Source organism: Cyrtonyx montezumae, unplaced genomic scaffold, assembly GCF_038088225.1.
Source record: "Cyrtonyx montezumae isolate F1298 unplaced genomic scaffold, pur_monq_1.0 scaffold_0, whole genome shotgun sequence".
Taxonomy (NCBI): Eukaryota; Metazoa; Chordata; class Aves; order Galliformes; family Odontophoridae; genus Cyrtonyx; species Cyrtonyx montezumae.
In genome coordinates, this window is record NW_027071824.1 from 23,688,557 (window position 1) to 23,705,341 (window position 16,785).

At 38.2% G+C, this 16,785-nt stretch overlaps 1 protein-coding gene across 1 annotated transcript in view; it reads left to right on the plus strand.

The window, feature by feature from the left end:
• HEATR1 (HEAT repeat containing 1) overlaps positions 1–16,490 on the plus strand; it is a 33,297-nt gene extending 16,807 nt beyond the window's left edge. Inside the window, exons 21-44 of the mRNA XM_065729903.1 lie at positions 275–442; positions 755–997; positions 1,731–1,862; positions 2,241–2,347; positions 3,112–3,255; positions 4,077–4,195; positions 4,471–4,592; positions 5,375–5,503; positions 5,633–5,863; positions 6,790–6,916; positions 7,664–7,830; positions 8,369–8,415; positions 9,224–9,347; positions 10,043–10,183; positions 10,393–10,682; positions 11,256–11,406; positions 11,930–12,088; positions 12,940–13,074; positions 13,283–13,387; positions 13,482–13,650; positions 14,357–14,511; positions 14,880–15,038; positions 15,745–15,853; positions 16,277–16,490. Coding sequence (XP_065585975.1) covers positions 275–442; positions 755–997; positions 1,731–1,862; positions 2,241–2,347; positions 3,112–3,255; positions 4,077–4,195; positions 4,471–4,592; positions 5,375–5,503; positions 5,633–5,863; positions 6,790–6,916; positions 7,664–7,830; positions 8,369–8,415; positions 9,224–9,347; positions 10,043–10,183; positions 10,393–10,682; positions 11,256–11,406; positions 11,930–12,088; positions 12,940–13,074; positions 13,283–13,387; positions 13,482–13,650; positions 14,357–14,511; positions 14,880–15,038; positions 15,745–15,853; positions 16,277–16,365 — 3,522 coding nt within the window. The 3' untranslated portion in view covers positions 16,366–16,490. The remainder of the gene's footprint in view (positions 1–274; positions 443–754; positions 998–1,730; positions 1,863–2,240; positions 2,348–3,111; positions 3,256–4,076; positions 4,196–4,470; positions 4,593–5,374; positions 5,504–5,632; positions 5,864–6,789; positions 6,917–7,663; positions 7,831–8,368; positions 8,416–9,223; positions 9,348–10,042; positions 10,184–10,392; positions 10,683–11,255; positions 11,407–11,929; positions 12,089–12,939; positions 13,075–13,282; positions 13,388–13,481; positions 13,651–14,356; positions 14,512–14,879; positions 15,039–15,744; positions 15,854–16,276) is intronic.
• The last annotated feature ends 295 nt before the right edge of the window (positions 16,491–16,785 follow it).

Here is a 16,785-nt window from a genome sequence, read left to right on the forward strand (position 1 = left end):
GAGTTGATAAAGCCACTAGCACTGCAAAAAAGGAAATGTAGCAAGAGCTTTAACATGCTTCTTATTTGTTTACCTTAAAGGACTGTAAAAATATTCAGATAATGTGTCACATATGGAAAATTGAGAATATCATTTAAGTGATGTTAATCTGTGGTTTATTTACAGATGAATAATTCATCTGAATTGCATTATTACAAAAGCATTGAATAAATGTTGTTTTAAGGCATTTTTATTACAGAGAGAGAACTTAATTTTCACTTTGTTACTGAACTAGATTATGGCAACCCTATTTGAGGAGCTTCAGACTCAACCAAAACAGAAATCCCAGAAGAAAAAACTGTCAGAAGCCTTGGAAAGTATAGTTGATTGTGTTCAAAACCCTATTTGCCCATCATATGTTGCAAGAAACTTAATGAAAATTCTTCATGAAGTCCATGGTGAGGTGAGTGCAGTCTTGATAGTTTCACATTTCTTTTGTCACTATTGTATCTAACTGAAATACAGAGGAATCATTTAATTTACATTTCATTTAATAGTAATGCTGTTCAGTAACTTCATAATTTGTAGATTATTAGGCATTGACACTCCAGTAATAGGCAGATGTATTTTTATAGTAATAAAATAGAATATATAACATAATACCAGAGAGGGAGCAGATGTTGCAGTAAAATGAAGATGTGCTATTGGAAGTTTGTTAGAAGAAGAATGGAAAAAAAGAAAACAAACTGTTCTTACAAATTTCCTCTGTTTGCAGATGATTCTCACCCACCTTTTGCCTGCATTAGACCGATTGCTTGAGAAAGTCTTGAAGGAACCTGAGACAGTATTGAAAGATGAAGTTGTTCTCTTGCATCTCATACTTGGAAAGTTTAATGAACACTCAGCAACCCTCCTATGCAAGAATCAGCAGAGTCTGGATTTATTTGTCAAAAGTCTCCATGCTGCCACAAAGATCTGTGAAGAAGTTCCACCTTTCCAGATCACAGCACTTGGGCAGGTCTGGCTTTCTGAAAGATCTTTATAGTAGTGTTTAGAATTGGATTTGCAAGAAGTCTGTGCTAAGGAGTTCATGGCTTTTGACCTGTCTTTGTTTCATTACAAGTTTATGCAGTGTCCATAGTGTCTTTGAAACAGCTAAACGGGCTGCTAAGCTCTTAAACTTACTGGAAGGAGATGTTGCTGCTTCCTTCATTCGTGTACTTGGATGAGTACAGAGTAGAAATATTGTTGTATTTGCATGCACCTGAATACCTGTATGATTGCCTGCAGATACTGCTGTTCTATGATCCCTAGGGTATTTTTTGTCAGTGGTGTAGGATCTTCCTGCTTTATTTCTAATTGATAAAAAAAAATTGTCAAGGAAGTATATTAGTTTAGAAAGTCTTATTTGAGGGACATCTACAGATTCAGACCTTCTATTAGCCAGGTATTACCCTATATTTTAAGAAATAAGTGCCAGGCAGCACCAGGTTCACTCCCTCCATCAGGCAAAGCATTCAAGAAAATTTTAGGAAAGAATATATTCTGATATTTTAGAAGTATGTTCTAATTTAAAGATTTTCTTATGTATGTAAATACCTATCTAATAAGTATGTTTTCACTATATATATTCATACGCATATGTGTGATTGTCTGTATGATACATAATCTAGCATGTCCACGTTTCGGTGCTTTTTATTTTGTTGTCTTATGGTAAATCTCTCCCTGTCTTTTCATTTGTTCCTTTGTAGATTACAAAACCATTCTTTGCAGCTCTATCAGATGGGAGAGTGCAACAGAAGCTACTAAAAGTACTGTTTGACTTACTGTTAAATTGTAAGAACCCACTTTGTGCCCAGACAATCAGCAGTGTGTTTAAAGGGGTAAGTGGTAAATTCCAGAAGATGGGATTTTGTTCAAACGTATTGCAGTGGTTCTCTATTGCAACATGCAGTGCCCATTGTTTATATCATTTATAGCACTAAAGTAATCAGAACAACATGTTATATAATTGTTAGTGGCATATAGTAATTTATTGTATTACTTGCACTTGAAACCACTCATTTTCTATACTACAATAACTACAAGTAGGAGAGGCATTCAGATATTATGGTGATATAATTTAAGAATAGGAATATGTGGATTATATTCCCATATCTTCATGAGAAGGACACTTTTTTAAAGAGAAAGGAGGGGCCATAGGTACGTGGTACAATATGACACATTGTTCGTGTGTAATTACAGTATTGTTTTTGTTCCAGATTTCAGTGTGTGCTGAGCAGATCGTTACAGAACTTGATCCTCCTGGGAAATCCAAAAGTCTGACCACTGTTCAGCAAACAAGAAGGCAGAAAATGCAGCAACAGAAGTAAAATAACTAGAAATAGAAATATGTTTTGAAAAAGTTTGAAAACACCTCTTATTTTACTACATTTCACAGCTTGTATTGAAAGCATGAATATCTTTTTCTTCATTTTCCCCGTGCTGTAAAAGAGCTCTGAGCTACTTTCAGCAACAGAAAACCAACCAGTGTTGCTGTTTTAAAACAGATGAAACTGTAGTCCTAATTTAATTTTTAAAAAAATCGTTCTTACACAATTTTTCATGTTGACATTTGCTCTTGGTTTTGTAGGTATAAAACTTATTCAGTAATGAAGACGTGTGGACAGACTACTGTGCACATGGCTGGAGCTTAACAGTGTTCTTCAAAATGTTAGTGAACTGAAAGACAGTATTCTTCCAGTTAAAATGGAAACTAATTGTTAATTTTTAGACAGCTTCATCTTGTTTCTTCTCTCCATTCTCACGAAGAAGAAGCTGTTTTGAACACTGTACGTTAAGCATTGGCTATTAAGCACTGGATATTGGGTTGGTTTTCTTGGTTTGGCTGGAATAGCTGTTCTTATGTTCTTTTTTTATTTCACTTGGCCTTATTTAACAAACATCACCTATTAAAATGATCCATGTTGGAGTTTTAGTATGAATATCGTCACCTCTCCCAGGAAAAGCAGTACAGAATATTACTTTTTTTGTGAAAGTGTATATATTTTTTAACTTATGTTTCTATTTTCTGAAACATTGTACTACCTTCTTTGCAATTGTATATCCTGATTGTTTGTCCTGTCTTTTTAGAAAGCCTCCAGATGCAGAATTGACACCAGAAACAAGTAACTTCAGCTGGCAGAGGGTTATGCTTATTCTGGAATTACTACAGCATAAGAAAAAAATCAAACGTCCACAGGCACTGGTACCTGCACTCTTTAACCTTCTGAGCCGGTAATTTTGCCTCTGTAAAACATTCTCTTCTGCAGCAGACTTTGTAAGGTGTTAAAATGTGAGCTACTTTTCTCTGTTGTGTTGCCAGGTTCTGTATTTTGCCTTTTTTATTTGGAATTTCTTTTAGGTAAATCAGATAGGTAAATCCCTCCTGCTGTAAGTGAAGATCAGGTTTGAACATCCACATGTCTGTGGGTTCTGATGAGATACATCCCAGAGTCTTGAGGGAGTTGGCTGACGTGGTTGCTACGCCACTCTCAATATTTGAAAAGTCATGGCTGTCAGGTGAAGTGCCTGGAAGAAAGGCAACATCACACCCATTTTTAAGAAGGGTAGAAAGGATGACCCAGTGAACTACCTGTCAGCCTCATCCCTGTCCAAGGGATGATGGAACAGGTCCTCCTAGAAGCTATTCTAAGGCATGTGGAAGAGAGGGAGGTGATGTGACACAGCTAGCAAGGCTTCACCAAGGGCAGGTCCTACCCACTCAACCTGATGGTCTTCTGTGATGGCATAACTGGCTCCAGTGGACAAGAGAAGAGCCACTCATGTCATCTATCTGAACTTGATTAAGAACTTTGAGATGGTCCCCCATAACATCCTTCTGTCCAAATTGGTAAGATTTGGATTTGATGGGTGGACTGTTTAATGGATGAGAAACTGGTTGCAAGAATATACCAAGTGCCCATTTTTTAGAAGCCTCAGATTAAAGTTTCTGTAGAATAAACATTGCAATTTCTCATTTGCATTTTAATATGTTGCTCAATCACTTATTTTCCTATCTCCTTTTTTTATCCATGAATTTATTCCTGAATGTGTAGGTGTCTGGAACCTCTGGCATCAGAAGAAGAAAATATGGAATATACAAAACAGTTAATCCTCAGCTGCCTGTTAAATATCTGTCAGAAGCTGTCTCCAGATGGCAGCAAGATCCCAGCAGGTAAAAGTTGCCAAATGTATTTCTTGGTACTATCAACAGTACAGCTTTTAAACAATGGCCTCTACATTTTTTCTTCCTGCAGTCTACATTGTGATGCTAAGATATCTTCACTGTTTATTGTGGGGTTTTTTTGTTTGGTTGACTGGATTTGGGTTTTTTTTTTTTGTAGACTCCGTAGGTATGATCTGCAGATGGAAACCATTGCTTGTACTTGTGTTTATTCTGGCATGGTTGACCATTAGAACTTATGTTAATGAATTATTTTTTGCTCACAGATATCCTTGACAAAGAAAAATTCAATGTGGAACTGATAGTTCAGTGTATCAGAATATCTAAAATGCCCCAGACACATCACCATGCACTTCTTCTCCTTGGTGCTGTTGCTGGCATGTTTCCTGTAAGTATTACCTAAAGATACAGAGCTTTTTCATTGGGAGAACTTTTGCTTTCAGTTTGAGTCGGCCTCTTTTTTTGGAGTAACTTTTCTTTGTTGCCATCTTACTACTATTACCTTAGAGCTGAGCTTGTATTATGCATTAATATTGACTTTGACAGATTTCCAAGTTCAGAATAAAAACAAATATTTGGCATCAGTCTTACCTTTCTTTTTAAATCTAAAACACTCTTTTAGCTCGCTAAACCCAAAAGAGAAATGTTGCCTTACCTTCTTGCTCTAAGCTGAAATAAAATGTAGGAATCTAATTCTTGATCTAGTGATACCACCACTCCAGCTCTTATTAAAATAATATTGTGATTACAGTCTATCTAAAATGAGCCAATATTTAAATTGAGCTTTCTGTTGTATCATTATAGATGTTTAAAAGTATAAAAAGGTTGGGGAGGAGCTGCAGGTCTCCTCGTAGCTGATTTTGCTTGTCATACCACCGTAAGACTGAGTTCAATAGTACAGATCATCTTATGAAACTAAGCTCAATTTCTACTCTTAAATGATTTGCTTGGGAGTGTGTCTTGGTCTCTAAATAGTATTTAGAACTGAGTAGTCTCATACTATATATTTAAAATTGGTTTATTGCCAATTCTGGGAAGATAACAATGTTTCTCATTTTATTTTATAGAAATCAAGTGACATCTTTAGGAATAAGAGAGATCTTAAGATATAATATACAGAGCAGCACTGTAAAGAAACTAATCTCATGTCTTTTTTTTTTTTCTCTCCAGGATAAAGTTCTCCACAACATTATGCCCATTTTTACATTCATGGGAGCAAACGTCTTGCGTCTGGATGATACTTACACATTCCAAGTAATAAATAAGACAGTGCAGATGGTTATTCCTGCTCTCATACAGGTACATTTGTCTACTTAATGAAAAAGAGGTGGAAAAAAATTGAACTCCACGTGCTTTCTCTCTGCTGAATTTATAAGGAAGAACTTAAGTTTGGTAATCTGCTTACCTCCTCTACCTGTTTGTAAATAGGCTGAAGACAGTGATTTGTCAGAGCCCTCAAGCGGCGTGGAAGAGGTGGTGATAAAAATAATCCGTGTGTTTGTGGATGCTTTGCCCCATGTGCCAGAGCACCGGCGCCTGCCCATCCTGGCCCAGCTGATTACTACGGTGGGAGGAGACAGATTCCTCTGGGTTCTCCTGGTGCTGCTGTTTGAGCAGTATGTGACCAAAACTGTGACTGTGACAGCAAGCACAGACAAGGTTAGAAGACCACTAGGGTCAACTTCTTCCTCAAAGATAGATCTCCTCCTTCCTGTTCATAGTCTTGCAAGATAAGGCTGTAGTTTATGCTAAAATAATTAGCTCTGAGCATGAATGTATCATCAGATCATATTATACAGCAATCCTTGACTTAAAGAGCTAACTATGAATTATGAAATTATGAATGGCTTCAGTATCTTTAAAGTTTTTTTCTTTAACTGTGTTTTGAAACATCATTCGGGTCTTCCCATACAACCAAGTTAAGAACTATGGCAGGAATATGTAAATGTTCTTGTGGCTTTAGTATTGGCAGGCCCTTGCAGTAAGTGAAAGTGTCATTCATGGGGAGGAGGCTGCTAAAAGGAGGATAAAAGCTCATTTTATGTTTCAAATAATTTTTCTGGAGCATCCTATTACTATCGTCTTATTTGTTGAACTTTGGTTGTGACACTACTGAGATGCGCCAGTCTTGGCCATCGTGTAGGGCATTTTGAGTTATTCACTGAAAACTGCCTAGAAAAGTTTAAGTTTTGGCTGGTTTATACGATTAAAATAGTGAGGAAATACAACTTTTCTCCCTGCTTTAAGTAGTTTTTCAGCAAGGTATTAAGTGGCTGGACGTATCCTTGATAAAGTATGCATTATTTCAACATTAGTCACCAGCTGGGGTTTAAAACAAGGAACTTAGCCAGCAGGTGAGGTGTTACCCTCTATGGGCATGCTGATACTGCCATGCAGATGGAGTGAGCTGACCCTCTGCCCTCTGGAGCTAGGTTCTCTCCAGCAGTTTGCTGCTTTTACCTCTCATGCCAGCCTTCGCTGCAGCTGATCATGGCATGTTCACAAAGTGACTGAAGAGTGTGGGGTTATTTTATCTTTTATTAATTATTGAAATATTCACTTCTCTCTTCTTCAACTGTAAACAGGATGCTGTGCTGGAAGCAGACACTGAATTTTGGATTTCCATCTGTTGTGAATTCAGTGTACGTTGTCAGTTCCAAAGCGTAATGAAAATAATCCAGTACTTGACAGAGCTACCAGAGAACAAAGAAGGTAACCACAGAACACACAGTGGAAGCATGTGAACCTCCTTCTAGTTAGAAAACTGGGCAACACAGAATTGCTCTGATGTCTTCTTCCCTTTTTTTTTTTTAATAAAATGGTTATGATATGGGTTGTTTTAGGTTCTTGGTTTTTTGTTTTTTTGACATACATTTAATTATAGATTCATTTGGGCACTTAAAATCAAATGGTACTCAATTAGAAGGTACAGTAAATCGTTTAGCTGAAATAAGCTGTTATTCATAGCAACAAGATTATGAGGCCTATTAGTCTGTTGTGGTTTTTGTTTTTTAACATAAGCATGAAGATGGAGGTGAAGGTTGGTTGCTTCTTTCTAAGGGGGGACTTGGTGTTTATGTTGTTTGACTGTTTCCTTAGCCAGGAAGGATCTGCTAAAGACAGTGAAAGCAGATCTTACAATTATTTTACATAGAGTGCTTGTCTTTCTCAGAAGCCTCTCTTGTTTGTAGTCAGTGTGCTATAGCTTTAGCACCAAGAAGAAAGATTGTTAATGTAAAATGATCAGATGGCACTGCTGCTCTTGCAGCTGTTGGAACAGAAAAAAATATCTTTTGTGGCATTTCAGTGCATCTTTTTTGGGATTTCACCATGATTATGAATGCTGCAGAAGAACTGTCCTTGATTGCCACTTGACTGTAATTTTCCTTTGTTTCTGTAATCAGAAATCAAATGTCCTGCTTTCTTGTCTGTAAATTGATTTGGGAATGTTTTCAACAGATGATCCTGGGACAAAAAAATCAAGAACGTGCAAGACAAAGCTAAAAAACCAGGATGGGCAGCTTTTTAATGTTGAGTCTCACTCAGACAAACAACTTCGGCATTTCAAATACTTGTCAGTCTCCTTCATGTCACAACTTCTAAGTTCTCAGAGTTTGGTGAAAAAGGTAATATGGCAGACTGCTTTTAAACTGATCACATTAAGTAGCTGTGCTGTGCTGTAATGGATAAGATTTAATTTGATTTTTAGTACAGTTTTGTTTTCAAAAAGGTGGAAAGAATGCACTGTTCAGTGTATATTGCTGACACGTTAATTTACACAGCTTTGAAACATCTCAGTAATTTTCATCAGTTTTTAAAAGGGCGTTTGCAGGTAGACTTGGTTTGTGCAATTGAAAAGGTAAAAAAGAAGGGACTCAGTGAATTCTCACTGGCTTTACAGAGACTGAATTTTCATTCACAGTCTGTGCAATTCCTAGCTTCCTCTGGGACTTACACTATGAACTCCAAAAAAACAAAGTTGTTAAAAGTTAGTCAGTGGATCTAGCTAGAAGTGCTTTCCAGCATTTCAACTGAGAATTAATCACCAACATGAAATACAGATTTACTTCTATGGCTAAATTGCCTGCATTTCTTTGATTTTCTTCAAATATGGAGAGCCTCAGTTTCCACAGTAAACATTTTCATTCTTCCATTTTAAACAAGGTAGTTGAATGTGAAGAAACAGAAGAGCTACAGAAGTTGGAACAGAGGTATGCTTTACATCTGCTCCTCTCCTATTCTTATCCCTTACTGCAACCTGGCATTGTTTTTTTTCAGTGTAGTTTCATCAGAATGTTCTTTCCCAAATATTTTCTGAGGGTACTTTTAATATGGCTCCCAGCAACAAGCAGTATTTATTACATTAAGGTTACATTTCTAATTTTTTTTTACATGGAGTATTTTCTTCTTAAAAGATACTATTTCGGTATTTCTGATTGTGCTTATTTACCTACTTGTCCGTAACTGTTTTGTTGTTGGTGATGAAGTCTAAAATAATTTGACATTTTCAGAAAAATGTATTGCTTCATTTCTAAAAAGAGAAAATATTATTAATGGATGATCCTATATTGATGTAAAAAACAAACAAACAGTAGATGCAGATTACAATTGTAGTTATTGGGTTGCAATGGTGAATGATGCAAAATCGGGGATTTCTCTTGGGGAGGCTGAAGTTTCATGTTTATTCGAAGTGAAAAGGGATGTAGGACACATTTGAAATGCTTATTTTTAAACATGGTGTATTCCCAGGTTATTTTTATTTTCTCATTCTTAAGTAGACCTACTTTTGTAGGTAGGTGCTAATTTGGGGGGTGCCATGTAGATTTATTTAACACACACGTATGATTTTCCTTACTGCCATAAGGTTTTGTCAATATGTATATGTGATCTGCCAGTCTCTCCAGTGGGTGTTTCATTTTCCTTTATTATTGCTGTTTTGTCTGTAAAATTTCGTGCATTCCAAAGTTAATTACCTAAGAGTATTTGTTATTTACTGAAAGATTGTTCCTTTCTGTCTAGGCTATTGGAAGATGTTCTTCACTATATAAACACAGTGGCATCCTCAGTGGAAGGAAATGCAGACAAACCAACAGCCAAATTTTGGAGGGTTCTGCTTAACAAGTCCTATGATATGCTGGATAAAGTAGGTCTTGTTGGTCCTTGTTAGCAGTGGGATGTTCCTGCTTTTATTTATTAATACAATTGTAAAACTCATAGGAATGTTTTTGCTGGATTAGTAATAATCTTCATTGCATGGTGCATTGCTGTTTGAATTCATATAGGAGCTTTAACAGCTACATATGACAGCTTAGACAGAACAAGCAGAAAAAGAAATCAGGAATGCCTTTTTCATCTACTTTGTATTCTGCTGGCTGGAAGCAGTCATCTCAGCACCTGTCTAGTGGAGAACAGTAGCCCTCAGGCAGTGTTTATCACTGTTAACTCTTAAAGTGGTTTTAACTAATTCTTAAAGAATTGCTGTACATTTCTACATGGAACTTGAATGGAGAAATGCTCAGTATGCTTTTCTTTCTCCTCTTTTTCTGATCAGAAGTATAGTTGTAGAATAGGGCTGATTACCCAGTAGCATTAACAGTGCTGTGAAGAAATTCTTTCTGTCTTCCTTATGAAGGTTTTTCTGTCTTCCTTAAGTGCTGTAACTGGAACCTTCTTTGTTTTTTTTGCTTGCTTCAGATGCAGCATTGCTGGTCTATCCTCTTCTTTCATTCTGAAACCTATGTAGAAAGTTGAGGAGTGTCTGCCTGCCCTACTTTGAATGCTGTGTCGCAGAGCACAGAAAGGCACTCATAGCATCGTTCTGTTTGTGTTCTCCGGCAGGTCAATGCCTTATTGCCAACAGAAACCTTCATCCCTGTAATTAGGGGACTAATGACAAATCAGCTCCCATCCGTGAGACGTAAGGCAATGGACCTTTTGAACAACAAGATCCAGCAGCGCACGAGGTGGCAGAAGAGCCAGGTGAGATGAAGCAGTTAAACCCATTCCTTTAGCAGAAAAGCAGAGAGATTGTTGTAGAGTGGTTTGTTCTGTGTAATGTCAAGCACCAGTGCCAAGGCTGTCAGGCAGCCATTGAAAGGCAGTGAGATACAGTCTATCTGCCCATAATTACCTTGGAGAGACTGAGCTCTAACTGCATGTTTGAAGTGTGTGTTCACTTGTGCTCTCAGGTGCGGCAGCTTTTGGAACTAGTTCCTGAGCTCATCGCTATTGTGCAGTGTAAAAGAAAGGAAGAGAAGGAAGAACAAGTCATCAACAGGCAGACTGCTCTGTTCAGCCTCAAGCTGCTCTGCAAAGGTTTTGGCACAGAAAATCCATTGCCATTTGTACCTGTTCTGAAAACTGCCATTGATCTGGTTTCTTCAGAGAAGGAGGAAAAGAACGTGATGGGAAGTGCTTTGCTCTGTATAGCTGAGGTCACCTGTATGCTGAAGGCCCAAGTAATCCCTCAGCTTCCAAGGTATAGCTGGGTTTTTTTGAACAGCATCAACAGCAGGAGGCAATAGTTATGTTTTGGTAAACGAGGAATACTGATGCAGGCTAAGCAGCAGTCTGCCCTTGTGTGTGTTGTGTACATAGAAACAAAGACATTCACAGTGCTCAAGGTGCTTCCTGCCCATAGAACTAAGATAGCAGGCAAATTGTAGGAGACTTCTATAATGTCTGTTAGGGATTCTGCTGCTCTGATGGAATTGATTGTATTTAAAAACATGAGAACGGTACCACTGAAAACCCTGCATGGTATTATTTTGTTCTGTCTGCTCAAGCTGAATTCAAGCATCTAACGTGTTGTTCTTGAGGCTTATTTCTAACTGCAAACAGAAATTTCTTAAATGTCATTAAATCTTTTGAGTAAACCTAGCAGCCTTCAAAAAAACCAGAATAGTACGGAATTGATTTTTCATAATTGCACATGTAAAAATGGATGTGCAAGCTGTCCCTAAAGGCTTAAACATTGTATCTTGAGATATTAAATGTGCATCCAAATGCTCAGTGTTTTCACTGTTCTGTATTTATGTTTGCTTATTCACAGGCTGATGCCAGCACTGTTGAAGACTTTAAAAAATAAGAAGGAGCTGATCTCCAATGAGATTTACTTGCTGAGTGCTGTGACTGCTCTGCTGAAGGTTGCAGAAACATTACCACACTTCCTCAGTCCTTACCTCACAGACTGTTTGCTGCAGGTGAGCCACCTGACTCGTGCAGACATGTAGGGTTCCCACAGTATTATTCCAGTTCCTAGAAGCTGAAGAGATTGTTTTTGTCTCACTTTGAAACTTAAGTAGGAGTGCGTGCCATCTGTTTAAGTGTAAGTTCATTACCTGTTACTTTTTGTACTCATGTTCGTACCCAGATCACTAAGATACTGAGCACAGGAGTCTCCTCTTCCCTCTCCTAGGTTGTGGTTTGCTTCTTTGGGAACAGAGCTGAATCCTGAAAGATCATCTTGTAGTGTCCATGATTTCAGCAGTGTGTCTATCTGATTAGCAGCTTTAGTGAAGTGATTCTGACCATCTGCCACTGACACATGCATTTTTTTAGCCTTTGTCTCTGAAAACAAGACTGCACACACAAATCCTGCTGTACTGTGCTCCAGGTGGTAACAAAAATCCAAAACGCTTGCACTTGTAAAATTTGGAAAATAAGTTGTTAAAGAGTTTACTGAAGTTGTGTTAGTTGCTCAACTTCTGCTGGATTTCCTGACAGGTTGTCCGCTTGGAAAAGATCGTGGTCGAGTTTGGTCCTTCTTCCCAGATAAGCCTACGGGTAACATCATTGAAAACTATCCTAGCAACAAAGCTTGCTCCCAGAATACTCCTGCCTGCAGTTACTAAGTGTTACAGCGAAGTGGAGAAAACCCAGAAGGTGAGAACTTATTCATTCTTCTGCATTGTAACTAAGTTGCTTGCTCACCTTCCACTGGAGGGTGGGGAGAGAACTGGAAGGGCTAAACTGAGAAAAAAAATGGGTGGATTTAAAGACAGTATAACTAGTACGAAAGAAACAAGCAGTGCAGAGGCAGTGGCAGACAGGTGTCCAGCCAGTGTCAAGAAATGGCTTCTTTATAGAAACTCCCTAGTTTTATTGCTGAGAGTGGCATTATATGGTGCAGAACACCATTTTGGACAGTTTGGGCCAACAGTCCCAGTTGTGTCCCCTCCCACCCCCTTGCCCACTTCCAGCCTGTTCACTGGGGTGGCATTAAAAAATATCAGTGCAAATCCCATTCAGCAACAGCTAAAACACCTTTGTGTGTGTGTGTGTGTGTGTTATCCATGAAGTTTTGTTTACAAATATAAAACAGACACCATGTGCACTGCTATGGACTTGCAAAAGCAAGTCAGGAAAATCAGATCTAGGAGAAATGCACTAGTTTAGTGTCATTAGAGTGTTAAATGATGAGTGCTTCAGAGATAATCCCATTTGTAAATACCTTGAATATGAGTTAGGAATTGCTTTCATTTGGGCTTTGCTTCTGGCCCTGAAGGTGCAGCCCTTTCAGACTTCACTGCTGTATCTCCAGGGTGGGAGTGAGAACAGACTCTCTTCAGAAATACTACTGACTTAACTGCTCCCCCAAAAAAGTACAGCAAAGAGAGGTTTTATTGTTAGCATTCCCATGAGTAAATATGAGCAGTGCAAAAACAAACCGCCTTATTTTGTTTCTTGGCTAGTGTCAGCATGACATTTGTCTTTGCCTTGCTTTTGTTTGTCAGAACTGCCTGGGTCCCCTTATGAATGTTCTGAAGGAGCACATACTCGTGATGGAGAAGGAGCACCTGATCTCCCATCAGGCAGAGCTGACAGCATTTTTTCTGAAAGCCCTGGACTTCCGAACAGAGCATGCTGAGGTAGCTTGGACAGGGGAATGAACAGAGGCAGATCAGCTTGTGCTTGCCAATTATGTTAGTGTCTTTTGAGCTGTAATTATTCTGTTCTGAAATTGTTTGTGAGGGTAGAGAATAATACGTTCAGGTATTTTGCCTAAGTTAGAAACATGCTTTGGAAGCTCTCGTTCTTACATTTTAGACTTGGAATTGTGTTTTCTAATTCTTCTAGGATGATTTGGAGGAAGTTGGGAGAACAGAGACTTACATTATCGATTGTCTAATAAGTATGATTATGAAACTTTCTGAAGCATCTTTCAGACCCCTTTTCTTCAAGGTAAAGGAGTTTAAATACAATCTATCAGTATCAGCATCTTTGTATTCTCCAGCACACAGGCACAGGAATGAGCTAACCTGCCCTTCACTTTCAGCTTTTTGACTGGTCCAAAACTGAGAGTGCCCTGAAGGACAGATTGCTGACGTTCCACCGGTTAGCAGACTGCATTGCAGACAAGCTCAAGGGTCTCTTTACCCTGTTTGCTGGTCACTTAGTGAAGCCCTTTGCTGAGATGCTGAATCAGCTCAATGTTTCAAAAACTGGTAAGTTTTCAGTTACTAACTACAGAGAAACACCGACAGACTAATCGTAGCTGGTGAAAGTTTAACCTTACAGCATTTAATTTCACTGCACTTATCTTTCACTTCTTTCTTCTTTCTTTCATAAATAAAGCATCTTTCTGATTCTGATGGAACCAAAGGATGTTTTTCATCTGTTACAAAGTTGAAACCACAGAAAAACTTTCAGTGTCAGTCCCAGAGAGTTCCATGAGAACGAAACTGTGTGGAAGGAGGGTGACTTGCTTCTGGCATTTGCCCTTACTTTTGTATTTTTTTTCCTCATTTGTTCACTTATCTGAGGTGCCAGACTACTGTTACTTGTTGCATTTAGACTCCTCTACTTATTAACAAAAGTAGATACTACATTTTTTTTGTATGAGGAAGTATTTCCTGTTTGTAGTAACCTAAATAAATTCCCCATAGCTACAGGTACAGCCATGGACTTTTCCTGGAGCCTGAGAGTATTTCCTTTTACAAACTAGCTGGTTGTGCATTGCAGCAACAGACCTTCTAGGGCATTAGCTAAAAGTCAGATAATATACTGTGTCCACTTTTATCACTCTAAACGATGAGTATATAATTGCTATATAGAACAACCTTATTATTTGTTGTAAACAAAGCTAACTTCTAGCTTAGGCATTTCTCATTTTTGTGATTTTTCTTTTTCTGCTCTTCCTTTGCTATACAGATGAAGCTTTCTTTGACTCTGAGAACAGCACCGAAAAGAGCTGTTTGCTGCTGCAGTTCACCATGGACTGTCTGCATAAGCTATTCCTGTTTGATACCCAGAAGTTCCTAAGTAAGGAAAGAGCAGAAACTCTGATGATGCCTCTAGTTGATCAGGTACTTACAAACTCAGAAAAGCAATGTGTGTCAGGTAATTTTTGTCTGAAGGGTTTAAAAAAAAAAAAAATTCAACAACCACCTCTCAGGCCTCAGTCCTCCTCCCTTCATGAAACAGGAGGGATTCATTAATTGCCTTTTGGCTACTGATGATAATGTCACACTTAAAGCATTGGATTACTAATTCTTTTATCCTCTTTCTAAACTTCTTCACTCCATGAAGTTCATGGATATTGTTCAGCACATTCCCACTGATGGTTGCTCTTTGACCCATCTCTTCAAGTACTTGAAAGCCCGCGTTAGAAGCAGCACTTTGAACTAGGTTTATCTGAACCTGGATCTCTATGACAAACATCTTACTTCCACAGCTGGAGAACATGCTTGGCGGAGATAAGAAATTCCAGGAAAGAGTGACAGCACACTTGGTACCCTGCATAGCTCAGTTCTCAGTGGCAATGGCAGATGATTCTCTTTGGAAACCACTGAATTACCACATCCTGCTGAAAATGAGGCACGCTTCTTCTAAGGTTGGGAGCCATCAGAATGTATTTTTCTCTCTTGCATTAGAAAATGTTAAGTGCCCTGAACAACAGAATTGGGTTAGTGAAATCACTACTAAAATACTGAGATTGTGTTTTGCCAAGTTCCAGAGATGCATGCAACACATCCTTCTACTCTTACTTTAGCTGTTAATCTTCCACCTTTGAATATCTTCAGTATGGTTGGCTTGTGTTAATAGGTTTTTTGTTGTTGTTGTTAATTTATCTAGTAGTTGTTTTGACTAAGAACTAACCTATTTGATTATAAGGAAAGAGATGCTTTAGAGAGGAAACTAGAAGAGAGTTATTTATGAAACTTTGGAGATGTTTATAAAAGAAAGCTTTGCCATGACCTGCCTATTTACTTAGTTATATCGTGTGGAGTACTTGTTTTTTAGATTGTACTACGTTAAGACATAGTGAAACAGTGGAACAAAGCAGCATTGTAAAGGGAAGTTAAAGACTTCTGTCAGTGAACTTCAAGAAACAGCTGCTATTCTGAATACAGAGCTATTCTGTATACAGAGTAATGCTTTTTCCACATACAACATCTTAATCCAGATGTTTAGGTTTACATTAGCTTAAAATAGTTTCCTTCAGTAAGGGAAGGCTTGTTTAAAAAGCTAGGTGTGTTTTCAAGAGATGGAAAGATGTTGGAGATGTTTGCTTCCTTATAGAGATTGTTTTGTTTTAGGTCCGATTTGCTGCTCTGCTTGCTTTGCTCGAAGTTGCAGAAAAACTGAAGGAGAACTACCTGGTTCTGCTACCAGAATCTATTCCATTTTTAGCTGAGCTTATGGAAGGTAATATTTTAAAATGACCTTACTGAAGGCAGGCAACTGGCCTGTGACCAAAAGGAACACAGTTTGTATAATTCAAAGATTCAGACAAGATAATTGCTGTAGTTGCAAAAATTGCATGCATTAGTATAGGGTACCTTAAACTGCAGGATGCAAAGTGGAATGGGTCATATCCACCCCCCTTATGAAGTTCAGTTAGTTAAATTATGGTTGCATCCTCAGCATTAGAACCTCCAAAGTTGCATATTTCAGATCACTGTTACAGTATAAATGAACTGCCTACCTCCTGAGATGGTGACAGAATATTTTTTGAACAATTTCAGACCTGGTGTTCGAAGACAGTTCCAAACCTTGAGGGATGAGGTCTTCCTAGGGTAGATTTGTAATCACTCTTCTACTTACTTCCTGCTTTCTTTCTTTTTCTAGATGAATGTGAAGAAGTTGAACAACAGTGTCAGAAAACAATTCAGCAACTGGAAGTCATTTTGGGAGAACCACTCCAAAGCTACTTCTAAGTTTGTCCCCTTTGTTTTTATACTTTGTCTGAACTGTGTTAACTTCATACGTGCCATGTGTTACAGGCAAATTGTCATACTGATTTTTACTGATCTAAGATCTTTTAATAAAAATACTGTAAGAATGTGGCTTTCTTATTTCTGGATGCTCTAGGGTTCAGTTTTTTGTCATCAGATGACCTCCCTTAACTTGCTCTTCCCTTAACATTAGGAATGCAAAGCAAGCTATAAACAGATTCTGTCCATGGACAGACAACGTGGGAGACTGTCCATGAATATCCTGCACCTGCAACAGCACTCCCTATCTCCATAGGGGCAGTTCTGCTACAACAGAAGCACAGTACTCAGTGAACCCATACACTGCAATTCTGAGAATGTACATTTCTGTTCTTTTTATTGAAGTAAAAAATGAACTCACTG